Source organism: Choristoneura fumiferana, chromosome 22 (genome assembly GCF_025370935.1).
Source record: "Choristoneura fumiferana chromosome 22, NRCan_CFum_1, whole genome shotgun sequence".
Lineage (NCBI taxonomy): Eukaryota > Metazoa > Arthropoda > Insecta > Lepidoptera > Tortricidae > Choristoneura > Choristoneura fumiferana.
The window spans coordinates 5221459-5242280 of record NC_133493.1 but is presented as its reverse complement, the minus strand read 5'-3'; the positions used below and the strand labels follow the sequence as shown (position 1 = coordinate 5242280).

Sequence of the window (20822 nt, the reverse complement as noted above, 5' to 3'; positions counted from 1 at the left end):
GTTCTGCTCGATCCCTCATATAAATGACTGTATTTATGATTTGTTTTTACTTCGGAAAAGATCTCATTCTGTGAAGACGTTTCAAAGTCATCAGGGTAAGTAAGTTTTTTTTTAATTTTCAACACCCAACGCAAAAACAGGGGTGTCATAAGTCTGACCGCTATGTGTGTCTGTATGTCTGTGTGTGTGTCTGTCTGTCTGTGGCACCGTAGCTGTTTTTTATTTGAAAGCAGGTTTTCTAGCGATGGATCTTAGACATGTTTTATCAAAATCAGTTCAGCCGTTTTTGAGATATTGTACTTTAAAGTGACAAAGTCGAGGGTTTTCCAACTTTTTGTTCGTTAGGTTATACTTTTAATAAATAAATGACTTGTAAAAAACACTACTTAACAAAAATATAGTGACTTAAAATTCGACAGATTTCCTAAAATTATGGTGGGCTCGAGCTCAATTTTTTTCGACAGTCATGCATGTACAGTCAAAGGCAAAGATATCGACACGGCCAAAGTTGCAAAAATATGTATACACGGCCTTAATATTAAGTACATAAAGTCGTGTGTACATATTTTTGCAACTTTGGCCGTGTCGATATCTTTGCCCTTGACTGTACAATATTGAATTTGAAATTTGTCACGGGTTTTACAGTAAATAAAACTACAAACGCCTTTTAATGCACTCGCGAAGCAAAACAATGTATTAAGTGTCCAGCCCACATAGAGCTCGCGTGGGTACTACATTCCAGGGGCTCTCATTCTGAGAGGAGACTTGTGCCCAGTAGTAGGACTTAAGACCAGATGAGAAGTGCGTTTTGTTTATTTCAGCTAAAAATGCAGTACACCTTTGTTTCCCTAGCGGCTTTAGTGAGCGTCGCTACTTCGGCTAAATGGACCCAAAGTGAAAAGAATATGTAAGATATTAATATAAAATTTACTTCCTGTTTTCCGAGAACTCGACGATTATTCTTGCTATCTCACGCGCACTATTTTCCGGAATAAAACTATCCCACATCCTAAATTTTCTGGGTTTCTGGAGGTGTTGTCACCTAGGTGATTAACATAAATTCTTTATAAAACCATCATGTTTATTCATTTTTGTATTTTGCAGGTGTGATTTGGATCCAGTGCTATGCCGACTGTACTTCAAAGACAGGTACCAACTAGGCAACTACCTACTATTATTATTAGGGTCCAGAATTTTGCGTGCGGCTATTGACAGATTGTAGGGAGAGAGCACCGCTTTTTATCGATTTTATCGACAGATCGATAGTTTTTTTTTAAATTTATGTCGTAACTTTAATACATAATTGTAAATATAATTTTCCTTGAAATATTATTATAAAATACTTTAAATTGGCTACTGAAGGAATACAAAATAATATTTTCTCTTTTATTTTATCAAAGGCTAAGCAAACACCTAACGTTAAGTGGTGTCAGAGGAATATTTTCTGAAGTTTCTCGACTACGGTATAGATGTCGCTAGCGTCACTGCTTAAGTGGCTAAATAAGAAACAAACAAGCTGAGATATGTGGTGCATAGGGGAAATTCGTGTTGTGCCGTTGACCAGCAGTGGTGTAGCGGTATAGCACGCGGTACGGAATACCGAGGACTTGGGTTCGATTCCCAGTGCTGGTCTTATTTTTCTGGTTTTTCTGTGCATCTATATTTCAGTTTGTATTTTCAATATTTTCTGAAGTTAAAAAATATAAAGGTATTCGTAATTAGAATGATTTCTTCAATAAAGCAAATTAAACGGATTAAACTTTTTTTATCATTGACCGCTAAGTAAGTACGTATCATCAAAAAATGTGAGGTTTTATTTAATAAAAGCATAAATTAAAATAACTATTGATTTGTCGTAACATCGATAAAAGCGGTGCTCTCTCCCTACAATATGTCAATAGCCGCACGCAAAATTCTGGTCCCTAATTATTATAAACTAGCTTTTTTCCGCGTTTCCGCGAATCCGGTTATCGCACGCTGTTCCCCCGGGAACTGTAAATTTTCCGGGGTAAAAAGTAGCCTATGTCACTCTCTGGCCCATAAACTATCTCTAGACCAAAAATCACGTTGATCCGTTGCTCCGCTTCGACGTGAAAGACGGACTTACATACACACAAACATACAAACACACACTTTCGCATTTAAGATATTAGTATGGATTCAAAGTTTGTGCGTGTGTAGGTGGAAGTATGCTTGGTTACTCTTTCTCAAAAAATCTTTTTAATTTAAGATTAGAAGCTAAGGTTAATCAAGTAATTATGCAATTTTTATTGAAATAAACAGTTTAAAGTTTAAGTTTAAGTTTTATGCTAAATAATACGTTTTACGTTTTTGCCTGCAGATTTGGGCCAGGATTGAGCGGTAAACCAAATGATATCACATGGAATAAACAAATTGGCAACGGAAAGGTCTTCGGTACTTTAGGCAGCACTGACCAAGCACTATTTGTAAGTATTACCTTCATACTCATTAACGATTGTTAAGACTGTTAATTTAAAATCCATCATTAACATCGTTGTCGGCCGAAAGAGGTCCACCGCTGGCAATAAACCTCCCCCAAAAAACAACCCTTTAGATTTTTATGACGTTCACTAAGACATTTTAGTCCATTGTAAAACACCTAATTTGTTGCCATTCAGGAATACTTTGTCTATAACGGCCTAGTGGCCGTAACTGTTCGAAGAACTAGTGTTCTTCGAGCAATATGCCCTGCTCACTGCTACTAAAATTTTGCAATTCTTCCGACTATTGCCTTTGCTCTATGATGTGTTTGTAGTGCAGGGGCTAACTAGGAGTATCGTCAATTTCTAACAAATCGACGGTTGCCGTTGATAGATGGCGACAACCACAGTTGCCTCTATCATTGGCAACGTGCTGTTCGTGCAAAAGATGCTTTTCGATTTAGGCTATTACATAATTATACAAGCATACTCAATTGATATTTGTTTCTAATTGGTGTAGGCATACACTACAGAATTTCAAACTACTTACCTATTATAATCCTTACACATTTTTATCGTTTCAAATTACACGCATGCATCTTATCATACAAGTTCGTCTATTACAAGTATTGTATTGTATTGTAAAACTCTTTATTGTACATAAAACACACTAAATTAAAAGAAAACAGGATAACAAGATGTACCAAGGCAAACATCCAGCCAAGGATCTCTTCCAGTTAACCAGTCCAGATCCAGTTTTCCAGTTAAGGGCTTCTAAATTGGCCTTTTTCTGGGTTGTTCCTTTATTCTTCAGATTTTGAAAGACCTTTCGTTCCAGGGGCAGGCAGGTTACAAGCAAGTCATCTTCAACGATGCTCGTGGCAAACTTGAAGGACAGGCCCAAGGTACAAGGGTCCTCAGCCCCAATGGCGACAGCAGCCATCTTGGAGGGACCTTGAAGTGGTCCAACGACAACGCTAATGCGGCTTTGGATGTGAGCAAGCAGATTGGTGGACCAACCAGTGTAAGTACCTATTACACAGAACAATAAACCGGCCAAGTGCGAGTCGGACTCACGCACGAAGGGTTCCGTACCATTATCTATACAACATGAGACATTAGCAATAAAAAAACAAATTTGTTGTATGGGAGCCCCAAAAAAAAATATATTTTTTTAATTTATTTTTTATTTTTAAAGTGATTATGTAACTCAAGATTCTGTGAATATTTCAAGGGTGACACCTGTTGCCGTTATTAATATCAAGCAAAAAACGGCAAAACAATCACGTTTAATGATTGGGATCCGCTCTTATATTTATTATATTCTGTTTTTAGTATTTGTTGTTGTAGCGGCCACAGTAATACATAACCTGTGAAAATTTCTAGTGTCTAACTATAACGACTCAAAAGATAGATAGAGCCCTGTGACTGACGGACGGACAGGCTGACAGCGGAGTCTCAGTAATAGTCCGTTGGCATTGGCACCCTTTGGGTAAGGAACCCTAAAAACGCGCTATAAGGCAGTGATAAATTATTATGAGAAGTAACGTAGTTTATGCCCTGATCACACGTACCGAGTAGCATGGCGAGACAGCAAATTGGTACTCGGCCGAGAGAATAGGGTGGGCGAGTAGGTGTTTACACGCATTTTGATTTTCGTGGCCAATACGCGGTTGCGCGGCCGCTCGCTACGACGACGCTACTGACTGGCGAGTGGCGAGTGAACGAGTTCATACCTGCCGAGTGGCGAGCGAGTCGGCGCCGGGTATGCTGAGAGGAGTTGCGGGGGTGGGCACTCGGCCTTGTAAACAAACCAGGGTCCGAGTGGCTCGCTCGCCATTTTGCTCGGCCGAGTACTAGGCCGAGTACTCGTCACATAGTACACACGAACCGAGCACTCCGAGCGAGAGAGTGTTCTCGGCCTGGATTGGACTTGTGTGAACATACTCGTAATTATGTACAGTTTGATGTGCAAGAGGAGAGAGCGGATTCATATTAAAGGACAACTATTAAAAAAGTATAGTTGACTATAAATCAATACAATTTGTTACAGATATCAGCGACAGGGGCTGGTAAATGGAACCTAGACAAGAACACGGAGGTGTCTGCGGGAGGGACCGTGTCACACAGCGGACACGGCAAACCCGATGTCGCGGTGCAGGCGCAGATTGAGCACAAATTTTGAAAAAAAAAACATATATTTCTCATTCATGTGTGCACCAGTTCAATTACCGTCTACTTGTGGGAGACACGGTAATTAGATTTGTGTGCACAGATGAATGAGAATAGCTTGCATCCTTTTTTCACATCTGTATACTTAGTCTAATTACAAGGAAAGTTTTTCTTTATCTTATATTTTAACGAGGCTTTAGTACACTAAATGTGATTATGTCAGCCCTACTAGGAAAGTTGAAAGTTTATGTACTACGATATGGGTGGCTTTAAAAAGCTAGTGCATCGTTTATTCCGGCAACACTCTAGTTGTCTCAATGCATGATACTGTAGATGTCTATGGCGGTGATCACTTATGGCATCGGATGAATCGCATCGCGGAAAAACGCGCTGTTTGGCGCTAACGTCTATTTGAGCGACGCAAGTTTTTTTTTTTTTTTATTTGACGAGCAAATGGGTCTCCTGATGGTAAGTGATCACCACCGCCCATAGACACCTGCAACACCAGGGGGATTGCAGATGCGTTGCCAACCTAGAGGCCTAAGATGGGATACCTCAAGTGCCAGTAATTTCACCGGCTCTCTTACTCTCCACACCGAAACACAATAGTGCAAGCACTGCTGCTTCACGGCAGGATTAGTGAGCAAGACGGTGAAAGCAATCCGGGCGGACCTTGCACAAGGTCCTACCACCTGCAAAACTTACTCAGTATGATTAGTCAAATGTAATTAAATTATTACAGGTTCATTTTATTATTGTAGGTTTACTATAATAATATGAGTTTTTTAATTACATTTTGTATGCACAAAAATAGAAAATTCAATGAATGTGGTATATATTATTGAACGGATATTTTGTGGTGTTCAGTAGAGAAAAAATTGTACTTAGTTGAAATGTGTTTTTAAATCTCATTTTAATGTCGAGAACTTTAATTAATATACAGATTTTTTTTAACAAAAAAGTAAAACCGACTAAAAAAAATAAAAAATAACGGAAAATGGAACCGACCACAAAACCCTTGAAAATATTTTTTTAGGTACCTCCCAGGCAGCACACAAGTCATATAACTGGCCAACAATTTAGCCTTATGCAGGGTTAAGCAGCTGCTAGCTCGAAGTCGGTGCCTCAGCACCAGCCAGCAGGAATGAAACAATAAAGTCGTCTACCTCACCAGTCCTACCCTTAGTCGCTTATCTAGGTATATTAATCATGATCGTTTATAGACGAGCGAGCATTATTTCGCTTTGACGACTTCTCTAGGAAGGACTGTTTTGGTTTAATAAAAAATAAATTTTATGATATGATTATGAAACTTACTACTTACTTCTATACTTCGTTTTTTTTTTAAGGTTTGAATTAACGGTCAAATTGTAACACACACTTCTCGGTATTTCGAACATAAATAGACTAAAAATACCAACATAATGTACAATTATTAGCGGTATTTATATTTTTTTTATTATTATAGAAGTTAACACAATTTTAAATAGTTTCAATGTGTTTCAAAGTGAACAATAAATCCTTTTCAATTAAAATCAGAGTTTATCATTTAGCCACCGCTAAAATATATAGTATTTAATAATAATTGAAACTGGTATTCGTAATATTAACAGAACACAATACAGTAGCCTATCGTGACAAAAAAAAATATAACAAAAAATTTAACCGACTATAAAAACCATGAAAATAATTTTGTACCAGTCTGAAGCAGGTCGGTTAAATTTTTTGTTATAAAATTTTTTCCTCGCTTTTTATTGTAAATAATCTAAGATACAATAGTTAAATGTCAATTGCTCGTCACCTTTTACAAAAGATTGCTTTTTCCGATGCAGAGACGTTCATTATTCAAAAGACCTGGTGCTTCACCACCCGTTCCATTCACCTTATTGCATTACGAGGAGCATTAATTGCTTAGCAACAACTGTGTTAAAGTAATTGAAATTCAACCCGTGAAATACTTGTTACTGAGTAGTAGCTCCGTTGGTCAAATGTGGTCTTCATCATCAGTTCCACCTCAACAAAATATGATGATTTTCAAATGCACATTACGAGTTACTACTAAATTATATCCAAATTACCATCAGTGTCCCTATAATATTTGAAGAGTTCCCTCGATTACCTTAGGATCCAATAATCAGATCCTTATTTGGTGCTTATGGAACCTAATTGAAGGCATTCCTAAACAACAATATTTTTTTTTCAAATTGGTTCATAAATTACGAAGTTCAGAGGTAACAAACACAAAAAAAAACGAATTGATAAGTACACGGTGAGGGAAACTCATGGATCCAAACAGACTCGGCAAAAGTGTCTGCCTGAAATTAGAAAACGAAGTCTACTCTAAGCAACATTGCAGCGATCTGGGACGTTTTTCCTAAATATTGCCTACCTTTTAAAATTTCTTTGTACATCGTGTTTTCCGTACTGCTAACTATCTTATGGTATACAATAAAGAGTCATTGTATTGTATTGTAAGTGTTTGGCTATATACCTAGTGCCATTCACGAAGACGCGTGATTTTCTCAAAATTTGCCATTAATGCCATTGCAATAAGAACCACGGCACGCGTCGTCGTGAATGAATCTACCTATAATAGGTAACGTCATCAGAGTTATTATTAATTAACATACAGTATTAACATCTGTGAACCAAATTACTACTTAACATATTACAATAGAAAAAAAGTCTCTTTTTGATACAGACAGTAGTTAGTATTGACGTGGTATAGTTTGGTACAATTTTACCAACACCATTTTGTTATAAAAAAACATGAAGTTTTCTGACAAAATTGATGATGAAAGAATTCAAATTGAAAATGTTCGATCAAATATAAAATTTTGGCAGCAACCGCTTTTTAGACAGGTAAGTAGAAATTAAATTAATGTCGTCAGTGTGGTTTTTTCCCGCGACAGCTTTGCCAAAAGGGAGTTACAATTTTTGCACGCTCTGTTTTAAAATGGTGTATTCTAACGCAGTGGTGAAATTAAGCGTATGAATTTGATGATAAAACTCGTCATAGCTTTTATTTTTTATTTTTTTAATATTATGTGTCTATTTTAACGTATTAAATTTTAAGTTGCTATTTTGTTAGTTTCGTTATAATGTTATGTATATTTAAGACATTTGTGATAAATTAAGTTAAAAATTTGGATGTAATTTGGTATGCTGACAGGTCAATCTCTGGAACAACACAAATTTAATGCTACTTTTTTATTTACACTACACAGTCCTTGAGCTCTTAGAAAATCCTTCGGGTTCCGGTTTCGTTCAACACAGAATTTTTAGGAAATCCTAAATAGACTGGTAGATAGTGATGGACTGGCAGCAAACACAAAACAATTGAACCGTAGAATATGAATCCAATTAAGAAAAGAGAAGTCGAATGTGGTCCAAAGTATGATAAACTTTGTGTATGTTTTAGCAAAAAATAAATGATTTATGATTTATTTATGATTTATAAGAGGGGTCGAAAGCAAGTTGAGAAAAATTAACAATGGAGGACGAGGTGATTAACATCTAGACACGTGGTAGCGTGTCAAGCCAAGTTCAAGCTAAGAAAACTGGCGAGCAGCACCGTGTGTAATTTTACCCGAACCATTTGGAGCCGCTTTTGACCCCCTCATAGCTCAAAAACTATTTCACATAAACATGTGAAATTTGGCTCATTTGTTGAGACTTGTGAGATACATCATCATCATTATGTCAGCCAAAAGACGTCCACTGCTGGATATAATCCCCCAAGGCTCTCCACTCAGACCGGTCTTGCGCTTTCCGCATCCAACGCGATCCCGCGATCTTAACCAGGTCGTCGCTCCATCTGGTTGGAAGCCTACCGACAGCTCGTCTCCTGGTCCGCGGACGCCATTCGAGAAACTTCTGACCCCATCGGCCATCAGTCCTGAGAGCAATGTGCCCCGCCCACTGCCAATTCAGTTTCGCAATTCTCCGGGCTATGTCGGTAACCTTAGTTCTACTGCGGATATCATCATTTCTGATTATATACCGCAGAGTAACCCCGAGCATAGACTTCTCCGTAGCCCTTGTTAGATACATATGTACACGCTTGCCGATCCGCGGTCGCGCGCGCGCGGATGAGATATGCTTGGGGTTTCTCTACGGAATTGAATCAGAAATGAGGAGATACGTAGAAGAATAAGGGTTACCGATATAGCCAAGCGAATTAGCTTGTTGAAATGGCAATGGGCAGGCCATATAGCACGGAGAACAGATGGTCGCTGGGTGGGGCCGAAAGGTTCTCGGTGTGCATGTTGGCAAATAAATCAATCTTCTTCTTCTTAAATTAAACTTTTTCTGTACAAAAAGTAATGATATCCCATCAAAACATAAATGTGAAATGAAAGCCAAGTTCAGTATGATATATGCCTTGGTTGTTGACTTTTACGACAAAAGAAGTGAGATCTAAATGGGTGCCAAGTTCAATGGGCAGTCTTTAAATTTATTAAGGTATAACAATATAACAATATTTTATAACAACTTAAAATATCATTTTATGAATTCAATTCGGGTTTTGTTCCGCGTACGTTGATTTTAGAGCAGCTTGATATTTCATAAAATTAGTAATGACCGCGATAGTCTAAAATACTGTGTTAAAATCTGAATTTTAATAATAACTCGTATCTGAGAACTAGCCAAGTCAGACCCTATCTTAGGCTTCACATTTTTTGTTCAAGATTTTCTTGGTTAAGTATTGACACGAAAGTCACGATGGAAGTAAATAAAGCTGTGCTAATAAATTTGACCGTGAAATACGACTCATTTCCAGATTTGATTTCATTTTACACTTTATTCTGCCGCCTGTTAGGTGTTTAATCGCTTAATTTGCAATATTATTTTTTCATAATTGCAAGATTTCATTACAGGCTACATTCTCTTTATTTTGTATATCAACGACCTGCTGTAGGTACAAATCCCAAAATTCTGAAGTTATTTATTGTAGTTGTATAGTTATTGCTGATGATACTGCCGCTTTTCTCGATTATTCCATAAAAATTGAATGAAATTTAGAAATTTTGTCTGATAGAACTCTTCTTAATATACAAGGTATTAATTAAATAACTGAAAACCTCAGACACCCCAAAAATATTTTCTCATTTTAAGTTAGTTGATTGCATTTATTGTTGAATACTTTGATGAACGATACTACTGATCGAAGGTTGAATACCTTCATTATTTTAAAAGATATTCGTGTGTTTTGCTAAGTCAGTAATTCTATGCAGTTTCCAACTCTATACTCATAATTTGTATTTGTCAGTTGCGCTTTGACGTTTTAAGATGAAAATCCAACACACATTGACAGCAAAACAGCCAATATTCAATTATCGAATAGTATGCAACCTTGCTAAAATTTAAATTGGCGTCTGTTGCAGTCGTAACTTTTAGACTGGGCACAATAAAAAAGGGATTTTAGAACACAAATACAACCAAGTTTAAAAACATAGTGTAATCGATTCTACTTTCGATTCTGAGCAATTACTTTCGGTTTTCAGTTATTTAATATTATTTGTAGTACAAAATAAGAATAGAAACAATAGCTAAAACTAAAAGTAATTAAAAAAAAATTAACAAGAAATGTAACCGACTTCAAAAACCTTGAAAATAATTTTCTACTAGTTTGAAGTCGGTGCCTCAGCACAAGCCAGCCAGGAGTGGAACTATAGTCGTCTACCTCAACAACATATGTATTTGGCTTTAATCACTTTTTCATAGTTTTTAGTGATTTGTAGTCAAAGTGCATCTCACAACGATTCCATTGTGCTCAAACACGGCGTACTTAGTTATATTATTTTATAACAGAGTACCGGTACTTACGGTCTTCATCATCAGGTCCAGTTCCGCAAATGATACTTTCTGAATGTAAATACTTGACTTGGTGTTAAAAGTGCCAAAATCGCTATAGGTGTGCTTTAAAAATTCGAGGGTTGCCCTCGATTTCTCTAGGATTCCATCATCAGATCCTGACTTGCTGTCAATGGCACCATCTCGAAAGTATGTCCTTTAGAACTAAAAAATAATTTTTAAATTCGGCCCACAATTGGCGGAGTTATCGCGTAACAAACATACAAAAAAAACAACATACACCCGAATTGAGAACCCCCTCCTTTTTTGAATTCGGTTGAAATGAGAGGTTGGCCTCTTGGCATGGTGCCCCTCACGCAGGCAGCATTCCCGCGCTGAACTGCGATTGCGATTCTTCAAATATTTTTGGGGTGTCTGAGGTTTCAGTTATTTAATTAACACTTTGTATAAGTTAATGTGTCTACTCCAATAAATTATTCGTGATACTTTTATTTTCTTTAAAAACCGTTAACGCTACCTACGTGCGGTCTCTCAGACCTTAGCAGATTTAAAAATGATAATAATTCGATGCAATCGCGGCGCACAACTTCTAGTGACCTTGTAACAAGGCTGATCAAAGCCTTGTCGATCGTTAACCCGTTAACCTCTTACTCATTTAACGTTTTAGATCGTTTTAAAAATTCAATTTAAATTTCATATCCACTGTACTTTCAAATTCAGCACTTTGTTTTTATGTCAAAACTCATTCTGCGATCATCAGCCGTAAGCCGAACTATAAGAACGTACTAAATATTTTTATTATTTTGACATCAATACCTATTCGATCATATATCATAACAGTTTCACAGTGCAGTCAATTACAGTGTTTTATAACCAGTTTCATCACACATTTGTATCCTGTTTTACTTAACCCTCTAAGGGATCTTGTAGGCACAATTGTAAGTCCTACAACATTTGTAACCTTTTTAGCATATTTACAACGTCCCAAGTATATTTCGTTTTTGTATACATTAATACAGGTGCCTTCTATCTTACACTTAATAAACGTCTTGAACATCTCCTGTCTTTATCGTCTCTTCATCATCATCTGTCGCACTCATCGTGACAACCTTGCACTTACTTTGAATCACCTTTGAATTAAGTGAGCATAATACTGGCGACAACTGTCTCAGAGACCGAAGTTCGGTGGTTGCGTAATATTCTTACGTGGTCTCACAGACCGAACGTAGGTGGTTGTGTGTGTTTTATTTGTTAACATTTTTAATATATGATTTGTTAAAATTTGATGAAACTTTAGTATAATGTTTATGTTATGTCCCTATATTTTGATATCTCATATCCATATTTTACAGTAAGGATAGGAGAAGTACTGAAACGTGTTAAGTTTATGAAAAAATCTATTGATTTATTTTGTAATGTTTATTGCAAATAAATAGCATAGACTGTTAAAATTTTATTTATTACTTTATTAATAAATTTAAACTAAATTTCTATAATTATTGCATATCCTTTAAAACTAGTGGTCTCCTAGACCGCTCATAGGTGGTTGTGTTTCTGAAACAGGACGTAGGTAGTTAAGGGTAACATTTGTTCGTTTTTAAAGAATTTAAAAGTCTCTCACGAATATTTATTGGAGTAGACACTTTAACACATTTATTAAGAAAAGTTCTATCAGACCACATTTTTAATTTTCATTAAATTTTTTATGGAATAATCGAGAAAAACTAACAAAAACGCAACGTTGCCGGCTCAGCAGGTATAACCGATAGCTAAGTGGCTAGATTGTAATTTACTTACGCTGAACATTAGCAAAATTCATTATGTTTCTTTCTTTAAAAACATGACCTCAAATCCTTCAGACGAATTTAGAAGACACCACGTGAGTCGCTCCACGTCACACTACAATTTACCTCACTGAAAACATAAATGAAATGAGAACCTCCTCCTTTTTTGAACTCGGCTTAAAATAAGTAAAGGGAAACGCTAACAGCGTATTCCATCGCCTTTCCCAGGTCCATCCAGAGGAACTCACCAAAACAGAAAATAATTCCCACTTAGGAACACCACCACTCTTCTACCAAAAATCAAAATGGCTGTCCACCAAAATGCGCCTCATCGTAGAGCTGTCACAGTTTCCATTTACAGTTTTTTTGAAGAACATCACTAGAGTCGAAATCCAAATTTTTAATTTCCAAAACTAGCCCTTAAGAAAACATAACCATTTTATCCACATTCCTGTAAACGATCTACACAAACGAAGATAAATTTAAATGTCTTAAGTCAAATGAAAAAACGCCGAATTATGAGAAAGAAGGAAAAACATTCATTGACTCAAAAACTCGTGCTGTCATCTGCTGTCAAAATGACAACCTTACAGGCTCCCCCACTTTTCTTCTCTCACTTTATTTAATTTCTTATGGTCCTTGGTTTAGACTATCTATCTTAGGCTTTCCTAAAAGCACGCAACTGTAAACTGAGATGTAAACCAACTCACTGGGCCTCAAGATCAGCCTAGTTTGGGGTCCTCTGTATATTGCTAAAATGTAATATTGCTTTGTGTGTAATTATAAATTTTCATTTTCATTTTCACATCACAACCACTTGGTCGGTCAGATACATTTTAAAAAAAATTGACAAAAAGGGAGAATTGCCCAGCAGTAGAACACAGTAGGTACATCACACACGCAGGCAATTCGAAAAAAAACTGAGTTTTAATTTGTCTTTTTTCAGATTTTTGTGGCTCTGGGTCCGATGGCTTTAATATTCAGCTCTGGTATGGGACTAGGAACTGCAACTGTCATGGTACCTCAAATAAAAGCGATTAACAGCAGTATTCAAATTGACGGAGAAATGGAAAGCTGGTTTTGTAAGTAAAACAATTGTAAAGAGTAAAAACACAGTTTTGAGCAGGATCGTAAAAAAAGTAAAACATTTAACACAACAAAATCACTGTACCTACTCGTAGAAAGTAACATATTAAGACAATTTACATAAAACAGTTATCTATTGTTTTCCCAAAATTCATATGCTATAATTTTATTTACTTACTCGAATTTCATTTGCCCGAATGTTTCGTTTACCAGAAAAGTCATTCGATATACTCTCGTACGTATTGTTTTCCATATTATTTAGTGCAATAATATTATTTGACAGAATTCTTAAACGCCATAATAATTGCTGCTTCTTTCCGAATCCTTCCTTATGTATATTAAACCTAACCTAATCTATTTGTTTTTTTTTTTTCAATTAAGTCTGATAGAGACCTGAACGACTGCTATTCCTCCTGCAACGCTCCTATTCCGGGTAGGTAAGGCGCTTCGCGCCTTGTTACAACTCTAACCTAACCGTCCTAACCTATTTTCTTTTAATTTTGTACAAATCCTTGTAAAGCAAAAAATATATTTTTTTTTTGCTGAAGAAATTAGGAATTCTTCATTGAAGTTGCCCCTGCCGAACCACCCAAGAGATTGCCATAAGCACAGCCGCAACAGTGTGTAAATGTACCAAATTCATAGGCTTACTTGATATTGTTACGTTCGTGGGGTGGGTTCGTGATTGAAAAGCACTTTTAACACCGATGAATAAGAGTAGGATTTATTTTCACACTGTTACTTAACTTTACAAAACACTTAAAAACAGTTCACAGTAATTTCGCACTCTAAAACTCACTTACAAGTCGCTTTGATTCTCTTCGATGTTTATCGCTCGGTATCGCATTCGATAAACTCACTCTGCCGCAACCTCGCCCGGCTTATATACCCCCGGTGAATCGGTCCACAAAGTTCGAGAACAGTCCAGCTAGGACGTCATACTACATCTCGAATGTTCCGGAAACGAGTAGAGTGTCTGTCTCTTTCATGTGCTATCTCTCTCACACAGTTACTAGAATATTCCGGAAACAGGATCATCAGTCTGTTTCTCTCACACATATAGGCTATCCTTGTCACACACCTTCTCGAATGTTCTCAGTATAGCTGTCTCTTTCTAATCGTGCTATCTCTTTCACTCCTATTGAAAATTTCGCCATATACTGAAATGTACTTCAAAGGCCCATAAGGGGTCCTGAAAACGCCTGAAAACGGGTTTTCAGGTTATGGCGTCATCGGATTGAGGGTGGCCTGAAACGGACTGAAAACATGTTTCAGGCGCCTGAAAACTATGGCAACTTGGGTGAAATTTTGATAAACTAATATGTGCTACAGCATCATCTGAAACGGCCTGAAACCGTATTCCAGCCTACTGAAAACGCCTCCAATGGGTCGAAAAGCACGATCAAAGTTTCCACCTAACCCACCGCCGTAACAATATATATGCTATTTATGAGTAGGTATAAACAGCTTTGCACCAATCATAACAGTATTAAGTAAGCCTATGAATTCTGAGAGGAGGCCTGTGCCCAGCAGTGGGACGTATATAGGCTGGGATGATGATGATGATGATTAGGTATATCGTTTTATTTATCAGCATTTACATGGATGGCAAATGACATCATGGCAAGTGATAGTGGACGCTGTTTTGCAATACTGAGTCAACCCACTGTCATTATGCAATACAATGTCAACTGTAAAATTATTTTCTAAGGGTTGACATTGTTTTGCAGAATTGATCTGGGTTGACACACTATTGCATAACAGCGTCCAGTTATGGATTACAATGATTATGAAAAATGAAATTATTTTAATTATCTTAATATTTTATTGATTTGTTACAGATTCCGGAAACAGCTTTGCAGCAATCATAACAGTATTAACAGTTCCATATTTAGCCCAAATTAAAGGTTACAAGTTTGCGTTTATAATTATTAGCATCCCAATTATTATAGCTTGCGTCCTTCAGTACTTTGCTACTAGTGCTAAGCTTTTACTTGCTGCAACAATTATTCAAGGACTTACTTTTGGTGGGAATACAATTTTGGGCGTCGTCCTAGTGGCTGAAATAACACATCCAAAATATAGAGGAATATTTCTAGTTATCAAAAGTGCTACTTATTTTTGGGGTGTTTGGGTCTCAAATGTTATAGGCACTTTTTCAAAATGGAGAAACATTCCGTTAGTTTGTATATGGCCAGCTGTTTTTACTTTAGTATCATGTTTCGCGTGGCCTGAGTCACCGTATTGGTTGGCTAGCAAAGGGAGAGTTGACGAATGTAAAAAATCATTTCGCTGGCTCAGGGGACAAAGTCCCAACGCCGAAAAGGAACTATCATTACTTGTAACAAAAAAACATCCGTCAATAAAGATTAAAAACGTGCTTAGTTTTATTAAGTCAACTATAGTTCTGCCTCAATTTTATAAACCAATGATTCTTAATATAGCCACGTTCTTTTTCTATCAGTCTTGTGGTAAGTATGTTTGTCAAACTTATATCTTGGTTATAATTAAAACTATTACCAAAAGTGACCGCGCAGCGTACACTGGCATGCTGATTATTGATGGAATTACTGTCTTTGGCATGTACTTAGGTAGTTATGTAGCCAAAAAAGTTTCAAGGCGCTTCATGTTTTTCTCTACATCAGGCAGTACCATATTTTTCCTTTTTGCTTTATCGTTATATTTATATTTAATACAGTTCGGAGTAATTAACCAAAATAATACATTGTCGTTAATCCTTCTTATGCTGTATTCTTTTTCAGTCAGTTGGGGTCCCATGCTGTTGTGCGCAAATATTTTTTCCGAAATCACTCCTATGCGATTCAAACCATTTATAAGTTCAGTTTCTGCATGTTTTATGTATACCATGCAAGCGCTCTTTTTAAAACTTGGTCCGTGGCTTTTTAAAAGTGTAGGTTTTAGTGGTACTTGTGCTGTATACGGGACTCTATCTATTTTCCCTGTATTAGTACTGTTCAAATATCTACCCGAGACAAGTAATCGAACATTGAGAGATATAGAATTATTTTTTGAGACAGAAAAACATTGTGATGACTTTCTGAGTCAGCAGGAAGGTGAAGAAATGTTAATTTGTAATGGGAATAAATGATGTATCAATATTGTCTTAATACCTACTAAGTTTTTCCAAAAACTAAACAGCAATAATCACGAACAGTAATGTAACAGCATACATAACAAGATTCTGGAAAAATCTATATTATTGTCCATTACCAGCACTGTATCGTAATGTTGCTAAAACGATACTGCAACCACTTGCTTTTTTTTTCTTCATTCGTACGTTCGGACAGGCTAAGGTGCAGACAGTTACATATTTATATGGTTTTTATACAGATTAAAAACATTCCGAACATAATCCATAGCCTGCCAATATTTTTAACATCGTCACAGGCAAGTAAACGTTAATAAAAAACAAACTATAACTTTTTTTAAAAGAAAATGTTGCGTTTGCCATACTTTTTACTAAAGTATGAAAACATTTAACGTTTACTTTTTCTCTAATTTTGTATTGTAATTAATAAGCACCCAGTCGAAGAAAAAGTATTGTATGCAACGTTATATAAGTAAGTCAATATTTTTTCCACGATTATGTACTAAATAAATATAATACAAAATTAGAGAAAAAAGTAAACTTAAACTTTTTCATACTTTAGTATAAAGTAAGGCAAACTTAAATATAAAATAAACAACAACAAAAGAGTGGGAAATATGAAAGTTACAAAACTTGTCTAAGATAAATTTTGTTTTTAATTTACGTTTATTTAACAGAGACGATGTTAAAAACAGGGATTTTGTTTAGGTACTTATCTTGGCAGCCATGAATTATGTACGGAAACTTTTTGTTACTTATGTAAAAAAATATTAACTAAAGTAAGTGGTTTGCACCTTAGCCTGACCGAACGAAAGAATTAAGAGCGTTTATACCTGCTGAGCTGGCAACGTTGCATTTTTGTTAGTTTCTCTCGATTATTCCATAAAAAATGAATAAAAATTAAAAATGTTTTCTGATAGCGTGAAATACAAACAGTTGTTAGCGTGATAAGTCCTGTATGTGGTATTTTGTCTAAAAAAGAAATACTTTATATTAAAATTTATCCAATTGTGTCATATTAACTCGTGCACGACGTCAGTGCCATAATGTTTTAAGGAGATTAAATGTATTTGCATCATCAGTAAGGTACCTAGAGGTACTATAATTTCGTAAGCCTCTACAGAATTTTTCTGCAAAACCATCGTTCGTACGTTCGTACGTGTTCCCAAAAGTTATTTTCAAAGGCTGTGCTAGGATAAACTAAGTGATTCTGTCATCACTTAATCTTTCGTGAGACATGATGATTCACCCACGCTTTTGAATCAAGAAACGGTCCGATTACTTTAATATTTTTGGAAGACCTCTGTGGGTTCTGTTTCTGTCGAACCTTGGCTTTTTATTTTTATGGATATGGATTTGTATTTCTATATAAGGTATAAACAAAAATAAAAAACCTTTCAGACTTTTTTTATTCGTTTCTTGTTAAATATACAATACAATATGTTAATGATATATCCTTATTAAGTGACAAACGCAAAACGCACGTTTATTACTAATCCCATCAACACTTTTAAACTGTTTTTCTTTTGTGAAACAATTTTTTTTATTCGACTGGATGGAAAACTAGCAAGTGGGTCTCCTGATGGTAAGCGATCACCACCGCCCATAAACATCTGCCACACCAGGGGTATTGGGATACCTCAAGTGCTAGTAATTTCACCGGCTGTCTTACTCTCTACGCCGAAACACAACAGTGCAAGCGCTGCCCCTTTACGGCAGGATTAGCGAGCAAGATGGTGGTAGCAATCCGGGCGGACCTTGCACAAGGTCCTACCACCTGCAATTCATTACACTAAATTCACTAATAACATAACATTAGTAAAGACGATAGCCTACATTCAAACTTTTTTACTTAAATCTTCTAATATTGAACATGAAACTACCGTGAGACTCACTCATATTAAATGATATTATAACGGATAACTCACGTCTTAAACCGAGTTTAGCTCGACATGTTTCGGGCTATTTCGTAGCCCTAAATGCGGGTAGTTGTGCGCCGGTGTTAGTTTTGTCGGACAGTCGTGCGAGCAGAGCGGTGGCGCGTAGTGTGCGTGTTGCGGCAGCCGCCGAGTCGCGTGCTCCTGAGAGGAAGGGCTACGAAATAGCCCGAAACATGTCGAGCTAAACTTTGTTTAAGACGTGAGTTATCTTCTTCTAATATTGTTTCGCTTTCGTCATCATTTTGAGCATCGCCATTATTTTTTATTTTATCTTTATCATCAAAAAAGCAAGGGTAAAGGCACCAGAAGTTAACCTTTTAATGGAAATAAAACTGGAACATACTCGTAATTATGTACAGTTTTATGTGCAAGAGGAGAAGAGCGGATTCATATTAAAGGACAACTATTAAAAAAGTATAGTTGACTATAAATCAATACAATTTGTTACAGATATCAGCGACAGGGGCTGGTAAATGGAACCTAGACAAGAACACGGATTATTAATATATATTTTTTTAACCGTCCTTCAAAATTACCTTGATTTTTATTTATTTACTGTCAAGGCATGTTTTATTAACTACCACTGCTGAAATTAGATCCAAGCCGTAGCAAGGGAGATGAAACTAAATTTACTTGCTCATTAATAATAGACCCCATACTGTTGTATCTAATTATCTCCATGCATTCTAAAACATCGAGACGAAACCCCTTGCCACAATAATGTAACACTTCATACGAATCTGAGTCCGATAAAGAATGATTTAGTTCCAACAAATGTTTGGCAAAATTCGACTTATCAGGATGCTCATTCCAAGGAAATTATTTTAGTTCAATGATTATGAAACTGACTACTTACTTCTATACTTCGTTTATTTTTAGGTTTGAATTAACGGTCAAACTGTAACACACACTTCTCGGTATTTCAAACACAAATAGACTAAAAATACCAACATATTGTACAATTATTAGCGGTAATTATATATTTTTTTTATTATAGAAGTTAACACATTTTTAAATAGTTTCAATGTGTTTCAAAGTGAACAATAAATGCTTTTCATTTAAAATCAGTTTATCATTTAGCCACCGCTAAAATATATAGTATTTAATAATAATTGAAACTGGTATTCATAATATTAACAGAACACAATAAAAAAAATATAACAAAAAATTTAACCGACTATAAAACCATGAAAATAATTTTTTACCAGTCTGAAGCCGGTCGGTTAAATTTTTAGTTATAAAATTTTTTCCTCGCTTTTTATTGTAAATAATCTAAGATACAATAGTTAAATGTCAATTGCTCGTCACCTTTTACAAAAGATTGCTTTTTCCGATGCAGAGACGTTCATTATTCAAAAGACCTGGTGCTTCACCACCCGTTCCATTCACCTTATTGCATTACGAGGAGCATTAAAGTAATTGAAATTCAACCCGTGAAATACTTGTTACTGAGTAGTAGCTCCGTTGGTCAAATGTGGTCTTCATCATCAGTTCCACCTCAACAAAATATGATGATTTTCAAATGCACATTACGAGTTACTACTAAATTATATCCAAATTACCATCAGTGTCCCTATAATATTTGAAGAGTTCCCTCGATTACCTTAGGATCCAATAATCAGATCCTTATTTGGTGCTTATGGAACCTAATTGAAGGCATTTTTTTTTTTTTTTTTTTTTTTTTTATTCGACTGGATGGCAAACGAGCAAGTGCGTCTCCTGATGGTAAGAGATAACCACCGCCCATAAACATCTGCAACACTAGGGGTATTGCAGATGCGTTGCCAACCTAGAGGCCTAAGATGGGATACCTCAAGTGCCAGTAATATCACCGGCTGTCTTACTCTCCACGCCGAAACACAACAGTGCAAGCACTGCTGCTTCACGGCAGGATTAGCGAGTAAGATGGTGGTAGCAATCCGGGCAGACCTTGCACAAGGTCCTACCACCTGCTAAAGAACAATATTTTTTTTCAAATTGGTTCATAAATTACGAAGTTCAGAGGTAACAAACACAAAAAAAAAGAATTGCTAACCTCCTCCATTTTTCGAAGTCGGTTAGTACACGGTGAGGGAAACTCATGGATCCAAACAGACTCGGCAAAATTGTCTGCCTGAAATTAGAAAACGAAGTCTACTCTAAGCAACATTGCAGCGATCTGGGACGTTTTTCCTAAATATTGCCTACCTTTTAAAATTTCTATCTACATCGTGTTTTCCGTACGGAAATTCGTCGAAGAACTAAAGTCACTGACATAGCTGGAAAAATATGCAAATTGAAGTGGCAATGGGCAGGCCACATCGCTCGAAGAACAGATAAACGTTGGGGGCGAAAAGTGGCGACCACGAACCGGAAGACGAAGCGTTGGCAGGCCTCCCACCAGGTGGACTGACGACATCGTGAGAGTAGCGGGAAACCGGTGGATGCAAGTGGCAAGTTGTCGTTCATTGTGGCGTTCTAAGGGGGAGGCCTT

The 20822-nt window shown here is 36.4% G+C and overlaps 2 protein-coding genes across 5 annotated transcripts; both read left to right on the top strand.

Moving 5' to 3' along the window:
• Positions 1 to 55: 55 nt before the first annotated feature.
• On the top strand, positions 56 to 6180 carry LOC141440509 (gloverin-like). Of its 2 annotated transcripts, none has more exons than XM_074105037.1 (6): positions 56 to 95; positions 822 to 907; positions 1105 to 1149; positions 2342 to 2447; positions 3280 to 3465; positions 4495 to 6179. In XM_074105037.1, exons 2-6 carry the CDS (start codon positions 828 to 830, stop codon positions 4624 to 4626), a joined length of 549 nt encoding a protein of 182 aa, XP_073961138.1. In that variant the 5' UTR covers positions 56 to 95; positions 822 to 827; the 3' UTR covers positions 4627 to 6179. The 2 variants fall into 2 exon arrangements, with proteins under 2 accessions (XP_073961138.1, XP_073961139.1); XM_074105038.1 differs by having other exon boundaries at positions 61 to 99; positions 4495 to 6180.
• Positions 6181 to 7144: 964 nt separating this feature from the next.
• LOC141440508 (facilitated trehalose transporter Tret1-like) lies at positions 7145 to 19056 on the top strand. 3 transcript variants are annotated; one of them, XM_074105035.1, is made up of 4 exons: positions 7273 to 7475; positions 13161 to 13296; positions 15142 to 15207; positions 16063 to 16465. In XM_074105035.1, exons 1-4 carry the CDS (start codon positions 7383 to 7385, stop codon positions 16407 to 16409), a joined length of 642 nt encoding a protein of 213 aa, XP_073961136.1. In that variant the 5' UTR covers positions 7273 to 7382; the 3' UTR covers positions 16410 to 16465. The 3 variants fall into 3 exon arrangements, with proteins under 3 accessions (XP_073961135.1, XP_073961136.1, XP_073961137.1); XM_074105036.1 differs by lacking the exon at positions 16063 to 16465 and adding an exon at positions 18800 to 19056 and having other exon boundaries at positions 7274 to 7475; XM_074105034.1 differs by having other exon boundaries at positions 7145 to 7475; positions 15142 to 16465.
• Positions 19057 to 20822: the final 1766 nt, after the last annotated feature.

Bases quoted from the DNA above. Each gene is read 5' to 3' on its own strand.
- LOC141440509 (XM_074105038.1), top strand. From the start codon at position 828: ATGCAGTACACCTTTGTTTCCCTAGCGGCTTTAGTGAGCGTCGCTACT. The intron at 1,150-2,341 runs GTACCAACTAGG...TTTTGCCTGCAG, and splicing joins CGACTGTACTTCAAAGACAG to ATTTGGGCCAGGATTGAGCG. The intron at 2,448-3,279 runs GTAAGTATTACC...CTTTCGTTCCAG, and splicing joins GCACTGACCAAGCACTATTT to GGGCAGGCAGGTTACAAGCA.
- LOC141440508 (XM_074105034.1), top strand. From the start codon at position 7,383: ATGAAGTTTTCTGACAAAATTGATGATGAAAGAATTCAAATTGAAAAT. The intron at 7,476-13,160 runs GTAAGTAGAAAT...GTCTTTTTTCAG, and splicing joins AGCAACCGCTTTTTAGACAG to ATTTTTGTGGCTCTGGGTCC. The intron at 13,297-15,141 runs GTAAGTAAAACA...GATTTGTTACAG, and splicing joins AGAAATGGAAAGCTGGTTTT to ATTCCGGAAACAGCTTTGCA.